Below are 19,148 nucleotides of genomic sequence, written 5' to 3'. Positions count from 1 at the left end.
ATCACTGTGGAGGATCTCTGTCAGTGTGGCAGTCAACCAGCTAGAGGAGCTCAGATCTATTTATAACAAACATCTGCTCTTTGTCGCCCAACAGGAGGAAGCCCTGATGAGTACAGGGCAGCTTCTCGAGCCAGTAACTCAGAGGCTCAGGTCTGTGTCACTTTTTAAGTCTGCTATCTCACCTCAAATTAAAAAAAAAAAAAAAAAAAAAAAGAGGCAGGAAGTGAAAGCTTTACTTTTGTGGAGCTGTTGTCATATTGTTCTCTTACTTGGAAGATTATTTTAGTTGTTTGTGGTAGGTTGTCCTACCCTGATCTTAGTTGGTATGTCACACTAAACATGGCTGCATTCAGGAGGATCTCTCTGTACTCCAATTATGCTGCACGAGTGTCCTTATAAATGATTACGGCTTCCTTAGAAAAAGGAGGTGCAAACGTACAGCATGCAAACATGTCTTTTGTATGTATCCACTAAGAATCAAAACACCCACATTAGAGCAAATTTGATTCATTGTCATAAGACAAATGTGTTCTAAACGTGGTGAATGTTAATAAAGCCGTCATACATTCTCTCTAAAAACAAAACAAAACAACTTTGATACAGAGAACTGAAATCATGTCTTGCATCACGATATGGATTTCTTGTCTCTCCTGTTAACAAACAACTATTTTCTTTACAGCAGCACTTCTTTTTCCAAATATGTACATTTGTCCCTAAAGGTGAATAAATGAAAACAGAAGCCAGTGAACTGTGTCACAGCTGTGTGTCTTTGGGAATACTAGGAAAGTGAAACCATAGTGAAAAGTACACAAAAATCAACACATTTATTTAGAAAAGAGCACAATTTAAAGACATCCCGAAAGTGAGTAGAATGCAAAGAAAAGCTAAATCGCACAATGTTTCACTGGTGGGTTTGGTGGTCGTTACATCTGGGCTTGAAGGTAATGTTCATAATTAGCTCGAAGGACAAATTCAAAATATGGCTTTGATTTCAAACTGCTGAGCTCATCCAGCTCCAGGAGGTCTTTGATGTCGGGCAGATAGGTCTGCAGAGAGACGCCTGGAAAATACAGAAGAAAGAGTTCATCTTTTTAGTAATTACAAGTGTATTGTTCATATAAGGATACATATGATTTGATGACCATACAGATAAAGAAAACTGAATTCTTTCGGCTCATGACTGTTCATAATATACTCAAAAACAAAGGGAGGGCTTGAGTGGTCCACTGTCAACAGAGCCGTCAACAGAATGTGTAGCAGAGTAAAAGCTAAGCCATCAGCTGAAATGAGCCGGCTGGGATTACTGGCTGAGCCCGACTTCCTCCTGCCAGAACCAAATGTATGCTCTAACTTTGACAATCACATGTACAGAAGTGTTCATTTGTATTATGCACAGTTTTTGATAAACTAGTTCTATATGGAACTAGCCTATGCAGCTATTTAAGTTGAACAAGGGACTCTCATAACATGATAGGGATAACTTATGTGTCATTTAAACCCATTTTTCCTGAATCAATACACTTGAACCCCCTCCCCATATTTCTTTAATCCACCAAGCCTCCATAAATGTTTCTCACCTTCCTGAATGAGTTTGAGGAGGATCTTGACAAAGATGCTGTCTTTTGTTGCTTCCAGAGGGTCGTCGTTCCCATCTGCAGAAGACCAGCTGGAGGTGGAAAAACAAACAAACAAACAAACACTAAACAAAGATACCCACAGCATTTAAATCAACCATTACAAATCCAACACACTCACAAAAGCTTGTTTTTTTTTCCAGATTCCTTTACTGATCCAAACTAACTGTAATCACTGACACTCCATCTTTCCTGGCATATCAATAAAACACTTATATCCTTTACAGCTGGTATATAATTCAAAAGATTGTATTTTTTTTAGAGCCTGATGAGACCTAGAATCGATATGCACTGGTCTGTGAGTTTCCTACTAACTACTAATGGTATTTCACATGAACATCGTGTTTTTAACAGCAGGCGGTGGAGGAATCAAGCTGTAAACAATAATGTTTTCAGTTGTGAAATAACAGAATAGCTTTTTATCATTTAGAGTCGTGTTTCTGATCACCTGGCAGAGTCCAATATTAATTACATTTTTGCTCTGTTTTTGGTCTCTACCAGCTTCAGGGTGAAATGTCTGGCTCTTTATGTGCACAAGGTCTTATTGCTGAAAACTAGAAAACTGAGAATAAATCCAAACATTCAATTTGTGGCTTTAAAGCTAAACAATGACCTGAAACTGGCTAAAAGGCTCTAAAAAAATGTATATTCAGCCAATCATAGGTTACTCACTACTAGTGAGTAACTAGAAAACTATTTACATGTTATTAAAGAAATACCAGGCGAAAAAGTTTTAATTTAAGCAAAGTCCCAGTTGAATGTATACAAAAAACCATGATGGATCTTACTCGTCTCTCCTAAGTGCTTTGCCGAAAATCTCACATTTGAGTGCGTCGATGTCCACAGCATCCTCCTACAACAGAAAAGCAAGAAAACCGCTAAACTTGCTAAAGTTGAGAGCCCGACTCACTGAGCCTCAAACGCACCAGTGCCGTAAAAAAACGCTAGTGGCTACCTCATTGATGTACTCCAGCAGATCCAGAGCCTTTTTGAAATCGTACTCGTTGGCTCGCCTGTTGTCATCACAGATGTAAAGCTGGAGAGGATGAGAGTTAAAAAGGAAATGCACCAAAGCTGTTCAGTCTCAGTGTCTGAATCATTTTCTTCTGACCCTCTCTAAATGTGATCTGATCTTTTCTGCATACCTATGACTATCACTTTGTCTTAAGGGGAGGTCCTTCTATACTACTTTTATCTACTTTCACTAATCCATCCAATAACAGGTTCTTTATTTGGAACAGCAGACACCAATTTACACAGTTATCATAAAAAAAAACATTTAAGCAACTGAAATGATCTTGTTTAAATATTGTACCTAAATTAACAAGCAGTGTTCGTTCACTCGGGAAAATTATCCACAAACAAGCAGCACGTGTTTTCACCTGTATGAGGTTGTGAGCACTGAGCAGAGGCATGGTGTCGGGGTTCTGCTGCTTCTCCTCCAGCAGCTGTCGAGGCAGAGTCTCCTGATGCAGCAGGAAGCGCTCCTGCTCCACAATGTCTGATTGGCAGATGAATGACAGTGTCAAGTCTACTTACAAGACATATTACAAAGCACCTGCCATTCCACAAATATATGTACCTTTATATGTCTATTTTCTCATGCCCTTAAAGACTTTCATTACTAAGAAAAAGATGAATGAGTTTACACTCTGAACTATTCTCTGAATTACTCTGAGACCAAGGCAACCACTGTTGTAGCAGCTAATGAGATTACAAGTAACTTTTATTCACTGACAATCTAAGAATCTGTGTCAATAAAATGATCTAAAATGCTGGTTCGATTCAGTAAAATTCCACGGATAATGAAGTTTATGAGGTGCAGGGAGGTCTGCATGCATACAGCAATATGTGCGCTTTTTTACCATCAATTTGTTTGGAGAGCTGGTCCTCTGGCAGGTCAGACGCTAGTGCAGTCAGCTTACTGAGAGCCAGCAGTGTCTTCTTTTTCACAAAGTAACGTGTTTCCATGTTGGCTTGGCTGTAGAGAGTTCTGTGGGCCTGCAGACGTGAAATACCACGTTAGCCACAACATCGTCACACCAAAAATATATCAATCTATGTAATTTAGAGATTAAGACTTTGATACAGCTTGCTTCAAATAAACAGAGAGTAATGTCACTTTTCATTATTATACATAATTTATGGACATCTATGCTTTGATTTCTTTGCGTGGGTTGTTACTGACATGTGGTGAGAATTTCACATCACCAGCACCTTTAGAATTATATTTACTTAAAAATTTGGGTGACGTGATCAATACTTCTTATCACAACGTTGACTAAAAAAAGGGAGGAGCTAAAACTGCTCATCTCAGTCAGAGGATGAACGGAGAAGCTGCATGAAGGCCCAGCATAAGATAAATAAGAATTGTTCAGAACTGTGAATCATGAAAAGCTATTCTAAAAGAATTCAATAATAAAACTGAGTTGGAAATGAGAATAACAGATCCCCGTGTCTGCTAAATACCTTACCAGGCACATTCATTATCACAGTTAAAATGGACAAGAGGAACCAAAATAGTATCCTCCAGGATAACACAGTGAAGTTTACAGCCTCGAATGCGTCTTTGTCAAAGTGGATTTCTACTGACAAGTGAGGCCAAAAGAGGAAGTCTTTTTCAGTTTAGATATATGTGCGCCCGTGGTTTCACTTTGTGTTTGCAAACAGGAAGGAAACTTTAGAAAGTGAGTGTGTGTGTGTGTGTGTGTGTGTGTGTGTGTGTGTGTGTGTGTAACAGATATGTTACAGTTTCTTTTGTACTTTGTCTTTTATGAGCAACAGATTCAAATGAAACCGGAAGGAAACTGAATTTGTGTTTCCATTGTAGACTACACTGTAACAGCTACACACTGTGTGTTAAACAGGAAAGACAGCAGGATGGTTAGGAAAGGAAGGAAGGAAGGAAGGAAGGAAGGAACAAAGGAAGGAAGGAAGGAAAGAAGGAAGGAAGGAAAAAATGACCCTATATTTTTGTTAGTTGCAAAACTGCAGTAATTTTGAAAAATGCTATTTCCAGAGGCAGTGAAAAGACTGAAGTGGATCAAGGGATGAACGAACGAAAATATGAAAAAGTTTAAAGTACAAAACAAAACCAAAAAAAGGAAGGAAAGAAGAAAGGAGGTAAGGACACTAGGAAGCCGTGTGGTTACATGAGCTTGAATAGAGCAAGGCGGATGTGGTTTTGCGGATGTGTTTATTAATGTGTGAAGTTAGACTGTACTTCTGAGAAAATCATGCTGCTACAATGTTAGCCAGATTTTGACTGGTTCTGATAGGTTTGATAGGTTTTAAATGGTTAACCCCCACCCCCCCTCCAAAAAACTTTTGGCTTCAGATTAGGATTTAGTTGGGCTATTAAAAATTCATAGAAAATTGTATTGTGCTGGTTTTGTGAAACAGAATTGTAAATGTGTGTGTGCGTTTTTATTTTTAAACATACACTTTGGTAGTCGTGGATGTGGATGTGATGGAGCCAGCTGAGATGCTGATGAGCCTGCAGGAAGCTGGCGAGTTGCTGGTGCTGAGCAGCCGGCTGGGACAGCAGCTTCCCTCTCTTGCCTTTCTCCATGTACCAACGAAACAGGAAGTCGGCAAAGTTCTGCAAAAGTAAAGGTACAAAGAGAATGTTAAAGTGTTTACTGATATACTCTGGTTTGAGTTCTCGATAGAATCCAGTATTTGTGCAGACACCTGCTCCTTCCAGGTATGTGCATCACCTTTCTTTAAGTGCTGATGAAAGGTGATGTATCGGTAAATGTACCCAAAGTTATCCAGGTTAAAAGAAAGCCCGAGAGATTGTTATTATTCTTTTGGGATGATGGTAATAACATTTCTTAAATTTGCAGTTCATGATAACCAGACAGAATTTGATAACATGCCAATTTAGCCAATCATCATAGGTGTGGCAGTTGTGTGGTCTCTGGCCTGCTGCAGTGGAGGGGCGGTACAGTGAGCTCTCAGGGCGCCGTCAAGGTGGCAGAGGAGACAGGTGTGTGTACTGGGAATAATGACTCTCTCCCCTTTTATATGTAGCGACAGCAGAGACAGACAGGAGAGGAGTGTGTGTGTGGAGTAGCTGGAGAAGGAGCTGCTCCTGGAGTCACCTGAGCTGAACTGAAAAGAATAAGCAAAATAAAAGCATTTCCTAAGCCTGACAAACCTGTGTGTATCTGGTCCTTTGCTACACTCGGACTGTAGCCCTTGTCAGTAAGTCACAACACACTAAAGGAGCCATTAGTTCTCCAATATAGAAAAAATAAACATATAAAATTAAACATAGTACTGGTTATACATCCTTTGTCTTTGGAGCAGTCTAGCTATTCCCCAATGGAATTGTCGATGGTTTAGGGATTTTTCTCTTTTTTGGAGCATTCTCTGGAGAGGATTGTGTGATAGGTCTGGTGCCAACAACTAGGCTACATTCATAGTCAATGAAATCAACTTAAAAACAAACAAACTAGCAGATGGCTGCATATTTTTAAGCCTAAATAAAAGATACAGTCAACTACTACTGCTGCCCGTCACCCCTGGGGTAAATACTAGAGATGGCACGATACCACTTTTTTATGTCCGATACCAATATCATAAATTTGGATATCTGCCGATACCGATATGAATCCGATATAGTGTTTTTTTAATCAATAAAACTGTTTTTTTAATATCTTGCTGCATTTTGTATAAGTTCATACTCAAGTTTAAATAAACAACAACACTAAAGCTATTCTGTTATACCTGTATGTAAAAAATACACTGCACCCAAAATATTTCATAGTTCAGCAACACTGATCAATCTAATAAACTTAAACCTACTCCATCCTCCCTATTCTGGTATTTTAAAGAGTACTTAGCAGAAATATTAAGCAACCTAACTAATAGGGTTGCAAACTCCCAGCAAATTAAAAAAAAAAAAAAAAAAAAAAAAAAGAGAACCACCCCCCACCCTCCACCTCATGATGCTTAATCGATGTAATCAACTTTAATTTGATGCAGGGTGAAAAAAAATGCACAGAAATAAATTATTTTTCAAGAAAGATTCAACATCTTTCTTCAACAGAATTGCAGACTGCACAGATGGTACTTTCCCAAAGGAAAAAGTACTATAGCTTACTAGGGTATATTAGACTTAACAGTTATACAGTAATGGACTTCTATACATTTTACATCAGATTAAAACTTTGGGTGTAAGATTCAGATAATTATTTATTAAAAGCTAGACATTTTAAATGAGAATAAGAAAGAAAAGTATGTCTCTGTATCCCCTTTTCCCTGTTAATGCCCTATCGGCCCCCCTGGCTAAACTTTGCTAGATCCGCCCCTGCACAGTTATCAGCCGTCAGCTACCTAGAAAAGGATCCTGGTGTAGAAAGTAATATTAAATAAATTCTAACAACAGCTTATCAAGGTTAAACGTGCTGCTGTTGTTCAGCCGCTGGTTTCCTCTTTCTGGTGCAAAGTGGGCCAAAAACAAAGAAGAGAGACGGACTCGCGACAGAAAAGCCGATCAGCTGATCGTTAAGCAGTTTCACGATTGAAGTAGCGGCAGGAGAGAGAGAGAGAGGCAGTCGCTCCATATATTGGTTGTTAAGCTTAACGCAGGAATGCTTTACAAACATTCACAGATGAACTTACACATTTGCTTTACTTCTCTCTGGGATAACTTCCTCGGAGATGAAATGCTGGTTTGGTAGTGAGGCTCCAAATACACACAGCCGCTCTGTCACGTGATGCATACTGCTGCAATGTACTACGGTTATGAGCCGAGTTACGCCGTGTCGCAAGTTTTGTGAGATGCTTTTTTGATATTTAATGGATCGGATTACATTTTTTATTTCTCTCTGATATCCGATCCAGTAATTTAGATCAGTATCGGACCGATACCGATACGTAATATCGGATCGGTCCATCTCTAGTAAATACTGTCCTGAGCCATTCTTTCTAGTTGGCTCCAGGTGTAGCCCATCTTTGTCACTTCTGCCTCGAGGTGTCGTCTCCGGGTGCTTGTTGGGCGGCAGTTTGCGTACAGTGTACCCTACCCAGCACCATCTTTTCTTCGTCTACTGGGAGTTGACAGGTAATTTCCCATAGGTTGATGTTACTGATGGTGTCGGGCCTGCGATTGTGGAGACTCCTTCTCAGACAGCTGTTTAGGAATGTCTGGGTTTTTCTGTTTGAGGTTTTGTTTGTGCTCCAGGTTTCAGCCCTGTACAGCAGTACTGACTTGATGTTGGAGTTGAACAGTTGGATCTTGGGAGTCAGGGTTTGCTTTCTGGATGCCCAGATGTCAAAGGAGCCTAGTTTTTATTGGGTTAAAATGTAAAACGGCCTCAAAGTGCCTTTACAATCCTGTACAACGTAAAACACTGTGTCCTTACATCCTAAATAAAAAAATTAAAATGGTAAATAACATGTAAGGAAACTCGTGCAGAGCAGCTGAGGAATGATGTGACACATTCCGATTTAACGTTTGAGTTTTTGTGTACCTGATCTGCAAACTTGGCCATGTAGTGCTGCAGGCGGCTCTGATTGTCTGTCTGCTCACACATCTGAACCAGGATGTCAAAGTCACAGTACTTCTCAGCCAACGCTGCCACCCACTGGTACTGACCGAGCTCCACTGCAACCCCAAAAAATAAAAATAAATAAACAGAAAGGAAAAACCTACAGAAGAAACATATAAACATTTAGGTATGGACGTTACACTTCAGTTTGCACGAGCAGATGTGTGATATATGCACAGCGTCCACATGTCTGATTACAACATGTCTGTGTGTGAGCTCTGCGTAATGACATGGTCCATGGTCAAGTGTTCAAGTGATGGATAGTTTGTTTACTGCAGCAACCTCTGTAATTGGACTGCTAATTATATACCATCTTTCTACTCAGTTTGAGCACTCAAAGCTCTTTTCCTGTAATAAAGATAATTCAGTTATTTCTTCATACAAAACAGATATTACCAAAGGAATACTTTATTACAGCATTTTTACTCATCTAACAAAACTCTTAACAAAAAAATCAAAATTTCTAAATGTCACAACAATCCATTTTAATGTTAATGATTTAAATCTTACTCGGTGAATCAATCATTCACAGCTATCACATTTTAATCCTCCACTTACAGAGCGGTGCGAGCAGCTCAGAGCGCCGCTGGCTGTACTCCATCTCCAAGCTGTTGTACCGCTCCTGTTGGGTCCTCTGCTGCTGCAGGGAGTTCAGCTGGGCCACAAAACTGCCCAAGTAGATATCCAACAGCGCCACCAGCTGCTCACAAAGGGCATTGCGCAGCTCTGAGTCAGCATGTGGGTACACTGTGTGCAGTATGATCTCGTGCTGGCGCGAGAGGACTGTTCGAACGCCGCCAACACCGCCTGATGCTGCATAAACAAGATCAGGTGGAAAGAAAACACGGTTAATAATCAGTTCTGCTCCAACACAAACCTGAGACACTGAGCCATTCAAACATTCAGTTTCTTACAGCACTGAAATAGAAAAGATACCAAAGTTTTAAACTTCTTCAGTTTAAGAGGATATTTTAAGTCACAATGTTTCCATAAGCATGGATAAATGCATATTTGGATGAATTGCTAAAGTGATTTAGTTACAAACACTGAACAACAACATACACTAATAGGGTCACATGTAGAATAATTACATTTCACTGTGAATACATAAGGATTTTCTGGATATTTATCATATTTTTTCTTAGTTTGTAGCTGGTAAATTTAAACAGCAAAACTTTATTTCCGAACAGAAAAACTATTTCAGAACTGCAACTGAGCTTTCCTGTCTACACCCACTCTGGTTTTTGAAATTTGTAAACTTTGTGGTATTAGTGCCCAAATTTACTGCCATGAGTTTGTAGGGCAGGTTTTGCTGTATTTTGATAACATTAAGCTCTCGGACTAAAGCAGGGTGTCAAACTCATATTACATCCACTTTGATCTTAAGTGGGTCGGACCAGTGAAACTCCCTTTTCTGTAGTTGTAAAAAATCCCCAGAAATTTCTATGCTTTTCTGTCATTTAACTGTTTGTTGCTTAATTACTTTGTGAAGTATGAACAGCCATAAGGGTTTTTCTCAGTAGGCTTTAAAACTTACAAAAATACAAAAACAAATGAATAATAAAATACAAAATGTATGCTTGTGGTTGTTTGAGCAGCAGATCAAACAAGTTTAAAATTATAAATGACCTTAAGCGCACATTCAGGCCTGTGAGAGCCATGGTTCTGTGCTCAGTCTGTTTTTGCATGTGACTGGAATGCCCATCAAAATACATTTGACACCAAGTGAAGAAGGTTCATGTTCTTACCTGTCCATGGGATGTACTCAGGCTCTGCAGCAGCATTTTCAGACGCTCTGTACATGGAGGCCTTCATGTCTCTGTACTGACCAGCAGCTTGAAGCATGTCCTACACACACACACACACACACACACACACACACACACACACACACACACACACACACACACACACACACACCACACACACACACACACACACACACACACACACACACACACACACACACACACCTTACTAACACTACCCATATACTTAAAAATGAAGCCTAAGTTTTAATGTGACCGCAGTAAATACAAAAGAAAACAGCACAATACATTTACCTTGATGATGTTGTTGACTGTGAGGACCACTTCGGCCCACTGCACCGAGTCGACTGGACTCTCCTTCAGACTCCGCTCCTCCTCCTCCAGCAGACAGTCAAACACCGAGGAGATCTGAGAGACCTGTGAGAGCGCCACAACAACAGCCCAATGACCATCTATTACAAAAACGTAAACTGTGATATCTTCTCGCTGCCAGAGACTCAAACCTCTCTGAAGAAGACGTCAGCAGCGGTGAGGCTTTGCGGCACGGCGGTGTTGTTCCTCTGCAGCGCTGTGCTGATGGCCCGGTTCACTAGTTCAGAGTGTTTGGTGTGGTGACTTTTCAGCACCATGGCTGCTTGCAACTTCTCTGCATGTTCACACAGCAGCAGGCGTGTTGCCATGGGAGATGAACGTACAGTCACCTGAGTGAGTCGGTCCAGCAGTCCAACCTGGCAACAGAGGATGATGGTGGCTTTTGAGAGGCAACTGGACTGATTTTGATTTGTATCACATTTTCATTTTCAGCCCTGTTTGTATGTTAGTAAAAGTACCTTTGCAATCTAATGTACAAGCTGATCTTAATTTAGTTTAATTTAATAATTTTCCGCCAACAAGCTTAAAGTGTGCCTTATAAAGTGAACTTGGAGTGTGTGCACACATGCAAAAGTGCAGGTTTCTTTACCTGCAGCAAAAACTCCATGAAGCAGCCATGGGCCTTCATCTTATCCTCCAGTTGGTGAAGGATGATGAGGGAAGTGAGAGGAAAGCCAGCGCTCTCTTCAAATCCCAGAGAGAGAAGAAAAAAAAACAAAAAAACAAAACAGTTCAAGTCTTTTTCCAACACACATTAAATGCAAAGTCGGATAGTGTATCAGCTACGTGAGAACTGTACAGTAACTGCAGAGAGGACGAAACCTTACAAGCACTAGTTTCATACAATATCCAGAGCTTTTCATTGGTTGGTTAATAACTTTAACTTTTTGTGTTTTGTTCCCTCTCGTCTCAGCTCACCATCAGGGACAGACTCGGCCCAGCGGGGGTCTGAGGCCGGGTAATCGTCCACCAAATCAAGGTTGATTTGAGTCACCATGGTGTCCAGCTCAGCTCCCTCCTCCCCATCGCCGTCAGCTGGGAACAGCTCATCTATGACTGTCTGAGCCCCGATCAGGTCATTACTGACAGAGGAGAGAAGAAGAGTTTGGAACGTTACAGGAATATAGACTTGTCCTCTCAGTGCTTTATAAGGGTTGGGTTATATCAGAGATAAATGAAGAAGCACAGACAATCACATCAGACAGTCTGGTAACACAGCTCCTGCCCCAAACGGCCAGTCAACTTAGCAAATAGCAACCTACATTTTCAGACAGACTAGGTTATACACACACAGAAACAAACTATAAAGAAAAACAAATGTGTTGTTTTACTCTTACTCACTTACAGATGACCAGTCATTATGGCTAGAAAGTGTGAATGATAACTCCTTTTGTCCATATTAAAGACCCTGAGCTTCAATATAAGATTTCAACATTCATCAGAAGCTTACAGTAGCCAAGTTACTCAACACAACATGATGCAGAGAAACGCAGCTTTGATGTTTTTACTTGATAATCAACAAAAATGAACAAACATGTTGGCCAGAGATTCACAAAAACAATATTCTCAAAAAGTAGAGTGATTTGGTCACTTCTGTATTTAACTGAAACAGAATATATAAGTGAACTTGGCGCTGGCTCTTCCTGTTCCAGCACACAGTGGTGATTATGTGGAGTTTATCTGTGTCGCCAATTTAAGTAAAAACTTACAGATAATGTTGTATGCCACGGTGGAATCTTCACGTTTTATCTAGAGCACACTCTCTGTTGAGTCACACGCTGATTATTTTTTCAGTATTCACTCACTGTTTTAGGCATTCGCAAGCTTAAATTAACTCGCAGCCGACTTGCTAGCAGCATCGCCTCTTCACCTCTCCCTCCTGCACTTTCCTGCTCACTCTGATGTTTGAGTGTATGTTAGTTAAAGCACTGACAAAGCTTAGAGTGCTTGTGTGAATGGGTGTGTATGAGTGAATGTGGCGTGTTGTATAGAGTGCTTTGAGGACTCCAGGAGTGCAGAAAAGCTATGCAGATGATGCCCAACTTCATTTATCCATGAAGTCAGATAACACACACCAATTAGTTACCTCAATACCTCTTATTTTCTGCTTCTAAATTCAGAAAAAAAGAGCTTATTGTACTCAGCACTCAGCAAGAGTACTGACAGGGACTAGAAAGAGAGAGTATATTTATTTAAAATCCTGCTCCTCACGTACAGGTTTTGAATGATCAGGCCTCATCTTATCTTAATCTTAGTTATCTTAATACCGTATCACACCAATAAAAATCTTTGCTCTTGGTCTGCGTGCTTCCTTGTTGTTCCTAGAGTATTTAAAAGTAGAATAAGAGACAGAGCCTTCAGCTTTCAGACTACTATTCTGTGGAACCACCTGTCAGTTTGGATTTGGCAGATAGACACCGTTTCTACCTTTAAGATTCGGCCTAAAAATGCCCTTTTTGATAAAGCATATAGTTTGGGTTGAATCAGGTGACCTCTAATCTTTCCTTAGTTACGCTGCAATAGGTCTAGGCTGCTGGGGGATTCTCATGTGGCATCAAGTGTTTCTTTTTCACTCACCAAGTGTTTATACACCTCTCTGCATTTAATTATTTGTTATTATTAATCTCTGGCTCTCTTCCACAGCATGTCTTTGTCTAATATTATGAAGGAACTTTATTATTTTTATTCTTTAAAATATTTTTCAAAGGAGATGTGAGTTGTATTTAAGACGTACCGACAGAACTGCAGGAAGGCTGCCTTCAGGAGTTTGGTTTTGTCCTCCTGAGCTACAGGCTCGGCTCGGGTTGGCGTCTCCATGGCCGACACCTTTGATGCAAATTCAACATTAGAAATGCATGACTGCAACATCCACAATCACGATAATTACATGTTAGCTTAGTTTTCCTTTTCCTTCTCGGGATTTCTTGTGTCAATAATTATGAGACGCAGAAGTCATGAGAAAGATCAAAGTCTCACAAACTGGCATAAAAAGAAAGTTCTTAGTCTCATCGCTCAGACGGCTCTCTTTGAATCTTACCTCTGGGGCTGCAGCCAGCGAGGAGCACAGCGAGTCCTCCATGGTCTCTGGCAGGATGGAGGCACTCTCTCTGGCCACCACCGCTACCAGACCACTGTTTTGCGAGAAAAAGACCGGCAGTTTGGCACAGCAGCCTGCTCCACGTACACCATCACCTGGACAGACAGAGGCCATCAACATAAACAGATCACTCACCTGGATTTGATCTAAACTGAAAGCATTTATTGGCCTATCGAACAAGTAGAGTGAATTATTTGTTCCTTTACAAATACTTTATTATATTTTTTCTTAATTCATCCCTAACCAAAACATTCTCGAACAATTTTATCTTTTAGGAATATCTCGAAGTCTTCAAAGCAACATACAGTTTAAACCTCTTACACCAACACAATGGACAAAAACCTGTTAAATATGATAAAGTTAACTTCTTCAAGCAACATGAATTTGATCAGTTATAGATTTTTGGGAGGCAATGAGATGCAGGTGAAATTTGTTTGTATTATGAAAAAGAACTTGAACTTTTTCTTGTTCAGTGATGTTACAGATTTTAATTAATTTTTTGAAACATATTCAATACTTCTGTGTAATTGAATTTCAAACCAATGCCAAAAGAAGTTTATCCTACAGAATCCTACCAAAATCAGGAATTTCATTTAACTTAATTGAAAAACAAAAACAAAACTATTCACTGACCACAGTATTAATTTCATTGACTATTACATGCAGTAATTGTGACAAAATGAAGGAGTTCTTGCTCTAACGTTCCAACTTTCCCACCTGGCGAGTTAAAGCTGATTTTCTCATCAGGTACCGCGACCCTGTTGGTTCCTGTTGAGCAGACGAACACTACGTCCTCAGTATACAGAAAGGCTGTGGAGCCAGGGGAACGAGGCAACACCAGCCGAGTGGCCTGCAGGGTCTCCTTGTTCTGAGGAAATAACAGAATAACTAAAGACTTTCAAAATAAAAGCATAAATATCTTCACTCTTATAATAGGAACTGTAAATGCTGGACTTTATTTTACAATGTCCTGTAGTTTCACTGTCACGTGTTTGGACAGTTTCACTACCACTCTTTCTGCGTTGCTCAAAGTGGTTAATGTTTTAATAATTATGATTGAGGATTGTCCAAAGTCATCAGTCAAATCCTCTTCTTGATGAGCAGGGTTTTACACAAGAAGAGGATGACCAAACTGATCCTCTAATAGATCAAATCACAAAAACACCACTGCTGCAGCAGCAGCTTTAGGTCTGACCTGGAAGGGAGAGCTGTACTTTGTGACCTCCACGGTGAACTGGTCAGAGATGGTGGCTCCGTTGTCCTGCAGGGTGACCAGGCAGAAGTAGGCCAGGCAGGGAGTGTCGGACGGGTGCCAGGCTGCAGCTAAAACCACCAATCCGGCTCTGAAAGCAAACAGTGTAGCTCAGTTCAGCCAGGGGTGCAGTAAGTTCAAGAAGAATAGCGAATAATAGAGGAACATGGAGGCAACAAATAAACACAAGATAACCTGTCGACGAAGACAGCGGTCCAGAACCTTTTTTACACCACAGACCGGTTTAATGTCAGACAATATTTTCATGGACCGGCCTTTAAGGTGTCGCGGATAAATACAACAAAATAAACATCATTTTGAGTTATTTAGACCAAAATACTAAATCTCTACAAGGGCCTGATATCCACTTACAAGGACATTATACTGCTACTGTTCTATCAAAATTTTAAACGAATATCCTCATATGTGGCTCTTATTTTCCTTAGAAACAAAAATCCGTTAATTTTTTTTTTTTTTTTTTTAATCTGGTAATTCTTTGTTTTTGCATTCATCGGGTCCCAATATGCCCAAATATCAAAGATAAATTAAAAATGCATGCTGTGGAAGAGTTCAGGTCTTAGGAGGTTAATGCTCTCTGGTCACTATGGTAACGTGTAAATATTTCTTTCAGAATAAGACAACTACAACACGGGAAAAGACCCAGGGAAACATAGTTAACGATAAAAACCCTGAAAACCATACATTTCACACCCGAGCCTCAAGTCCTGTGGTCCAGTGCCACACGACTCACGGACCAATACAGTTCCATGGCCCGGGGGTTGGGGACCGCCGGACTAAGACACAACAAGTGGAGAGACAAGTGTAAAACAAGTCTTTTTATTGACTGAATGGATAAAATCCATCTTTCATTTAATATTTATATATTGAATATAATTTTTTAAAATTCTGAGATTGATCTTTGAAGTGCAGAGTGACACAAGATGGGTAGCTCTGTTTGGCCATAGTACGCTAACGCTAGGGTGACCATATTTTGATTTCCAAAAAAGAGGACACTTGGTCCAGTCATGAAGAACTTTAATAATACTGTTTGCTTCACGAAAACGTTAACATATTTAAACGATGCCTTCTCTGTGTGGTTAATGAATCATGAAATAAAAAATGTCATATAGACCAGTGGTCCCCAACCCCCAGGTCTCGGACTGGTCCGGTCCGTGAGTCGTTTGGTACCGGGCTGCGAGAGTTGAGGCTCAGGTGTGAAATGGTTTTCAGGGTGTTTATCGGTTTTCAGCGTTATTTTGTTATCGTTTTTATCGTTAACTCGGTTTTCCTGGGTCTTTTCACGTGTGTTATGAATAAATCTTCTTTTTTTCGGTACCGGTACTAGTTTTATTTTGTTGTATTTATCTGCGATACCTTAAAGGGCGGTCCGTGAAAATATTGTCGGGCATAAACCGGTCCGTGGCGCAAAAAAGGTTGGGGACCGCTGATATAGACTTTTACAAGTCAACAAGTGCAAAAAAAAAAGAAAAAAAGAGGCCGGTTGGTCACCCTAACTAACACTTTACCATGCTTTAGCACATGCAATCCTAAATGCGGCATATTTTAGTGAAAAAAAAAGAAGAAGAAGAAGAAGGAAACAAAAATGATTCAGGTTTTTGTGAATCCAAAGACAAGCACCAATGTGTGGCCCTGCTGCTTTTAATCACACACACACAGTAGAACACACTCACTGGCTGAGCTTCATGTCCAGGTATGCCACATTTGCTCCCTCCTTCATCTCCTCATAGTTGCTCTCTGACCCCTGGAGGAAAGGAAATCATTTTCATTTTAATCTTATTTATTTAGTTTTCTTTGCTACAGTGCAGAACAGGAAAAAACCCTTCATCTGTAATAAATAAGGTCACATGTTTGCTTACACTGACCCATATAGCGTCTGTGATGCTCTCGTTCAGAACTCTGCGCGCGTCCCAGTTGAGGATCTGGTGCTCCGAGCTGTCGTCGACCTCCCATTTACTCAGACTGGAATCAGTGAGTGTGTACAGGGAGCTGCTTTCCCCCACCCACAGCACACTGCAGAGCTGCAGCAGTAATAGAGTCAGAAGTCTGAATACTGAAGATAACTAAACTGACACTGGAGAAGAACTGCCCTCACTATTCAGCCTGATAGACTTAAAACACAAAGGGTGTTTAAGAAATTTGTGAATCGGAATCAAAAGTAATCACTCATTTCTCTCTGTGGCTAAAATTGATTAAAAAAAACAAAAACAAAACTTGATTAATATAAAACAAACAAATAACACCTGGAGGAAAGAATTAGCAGGTTATAATCAGATTATCAATGAATGACAGTAAAAATGGGAAAAGAGTCAAGCTCAGAGCAACACTATTCGATGTATTTAAAGGTCATCACCAATAGATGAAAAATAATAACACTGTACACTGACTAGTCTTAATTATTAAAAATGCATAAGCTAGAAAAGAGTTGTACAGATAGAATAAATGAAAGCCCAAACTCTGCAGTTGACTCTCCTAACAGGACTCACTGTGTCATTGGCTGGTGTCGAGAGGATGCCAAACAGGCTGGAGACACGACGTCCGATGCCAGAGAGCATGCCCTGACCCTGCTGCAGAGCTCGGCACTGCAGTTTGCCAGAAGAATCTGCACTTGCTCTCAAGAGCTGATTCTTTACCGAGGACAAGACAAAGCTTCCACCCTGAGAAAGGAGAAGGAAGTGAGAAACAAAGAGGTCAAATTATATGTTGTTGATTTAATCCTGTTCCTTACAAATTTACACAAAATAAAGTGCAATGCCAGCTTTATTACATGTGTTTAAATGTTTCAAGATATCTCAAGGTATGCAGTGAATAAAACTTGGACAGCAGCATTACTCCCCAGTGATTTCTGGAGTGATACTGTTTGATGTGGTTGTACTTTGGGACCCTTTTCAAAAATATTTGAGTATTTTGGATTTGGCAGGGTCAGTGGTGAGTTTTTTTTGTAACAAATTGGTTAGCAAAACAGTCTATTTTCAACTGAAGAAACCTACTTACTCTGACAGCAACAACAAAGTTGCACAGATCTCCCAGGTCCACATCGGTCTCTGTGTAGTTGCCCTCCTGGGAGAGGCTGGGCCAGTAGCGAACCGTTCCTTCTGCAGCCACCGCCAAGACAGAGATGGACTGAACAGCAGCCATCTCCAGGGGAGCAGTGGAAGTCACAGCCACAAGGTCAGCAGCGTAGTTGTACTCACTGCTGGGCAGTTGCAACTCCTTACAAACTGAGACCTGCAGGAAAACACAGTTTAGTTTGTGAATTTAAAGCTGCCAGTTTAGCACATTGTGAACTTTCAGTCTGTTTTGATTCATCATTTAATCCATCTAATATCGGAATAAGAAAGCAGGTTTTGTGAGAGAAAAAAAAGTCTGTCTTTCTATCGCTGAAACATTTACCACATGTTACTGTACCCAGTCTCTTTAAATAAAACTAAGACACATGAAATAAATGATCAGTGAATAATTATTTGCTTTGTCGATCCTACAGATGGAAAAAAGGCCTCACGCCGCTGGCATTATTTTGGAGAACATGTTAAAATAACTCTTTAATGATTTTTAGATTGTAATTTTAGTCTAAATGTAGTTTTAAAGTGAATTTTAAACTCAGGCTGAAAAAAAAATATATAAATGTCTGCCCTGAATCATACCTTAGCTACAGCAGTTTGGCAGATCTTCCAGATGATCAGACTCTCTCCACAAACCATCCAGGCCCAGCCGCTCTCACACACCTTCACTGAGATCTGATCATCAGCTAGAGTGACCAATAAGAAAATGAAAAACAAATGTTTAGTGGAAACTACTAACTCTCCCACAACCAGAAACATAAAGAGAAGAGAGAGCAACTATATAAGAAAATAGAAATTGAATATGTTAGTTTGAAGCTCATAAAATTACACACGCACACCTTTCATTCTCAGAAAGAAGACAATGTTTCTCTTACCGTCAGCCATCGTCAGTGCCTCCATAACTTTGACGGGGAGTGATGACCCAAAGGTCTGCACATCATAGTTAACAGTTTCTGCCCCCGCATGGCTCTGAACTCGGGTAGGTGTTGATCTGGGGAGGACACAAACATTAAGAGTGGACAAACTCAGAACAATCAGCTGTAGCTACAGTCTGATGGCCCCAGTTAATCCAAGACTGCACTGACGACTCAGCACGAAAGAACAACATCTATAAATCTGTAAAATTGTCTTTATTTGTCATATATATGGAGCCTTCCGATTGAGTAAATCTGATCCGACAACACTCACCTCGCCGACAACGGCGTCCTGCGCGGGGAGAACAGGAGGCCAGGGACCGCACCGGAGACACTCTTCCTCCCGGCGGTCCTGGCCGGCTGCCTACGGCCGGAGCCCGGGGCGGTTCGGGGGCTAAACATGCCTGCGGTGGTACCCCGAACTGTTCAACAGTGATAACTACAACCCTGCCTGAAAAGCGCGCTCACAC

The 19,148-nt window shown here is 40.5% G+C and overlaps 1 protein-coding gene across 1 annotated transcript; it reads right to left on the bottom strand.

The window, feature by feature from the left end:
• Positions 1-798: 798 nt before the first annotated feature.
• On the bottom strand, positions 799-19,113 carry nup133 (nucleoporin 133). Its single transcript, XM_003454099.5, has 25 exons — positions 18,953-19,113; positions 18,640-18,755; positions 18,347-18,450; positions 17,697-17,930; positions 17,189-17,359; positions 16,568-16,723; positions 16,376-16,446; positions 14,628-14,775; positions 14,150-14,300; positions 13,373-13,527; positions 13,070-13,161; positions 11,254-11,417; positions 10,925-11,019; positions 10,467-10,691; positions 10,258-10,380; positions 9,943-10,042; positions 8,753-9,007; positions 8,117-8,250; positions 5,077-5,235; positions 3,500-3,635; positions 3,017-3,135; positions 2,590-2,670; positions 2,423-2,487; positions 1,578-1,666; positions 799-1,060 (listed from the first exon to the last, which is right to left on the bottom strand). The coding sequence occupies exons 1-25, from the start codon at positions 19,078-19,080 to the stop codon at positions 924-926; spliced, it is 3,408 nt and encodes a 1,135-aa protein (XP_003454147.1). The 5' UTR covers positions 19,081-19,113; the 3' UTR covers positions 799-923.
• Between the last annotated feature and the right edge of the window lie 35 nt (positions 19,114-19,148).

Source organism: Oreochromis niloticus, linkage group LG6 (assembly GCF_001858045.2).
Source record: "Oreochromis niloticus isolate F11D_XX linkage group LG6, O_niloticus_UMD_NMBU, whole genome shotgun sequence".
Taxonomy (NCBI): domain Eukaryota; kingdom Metazoa; phylum Chordata; class Actinopteri; order Cichliformes; family Cichlidae; genus Oreochromis; species Oreochromis niloticus.
This window is presented reverse-complemented; position numbering and strand designations above follow the sequence as displayed.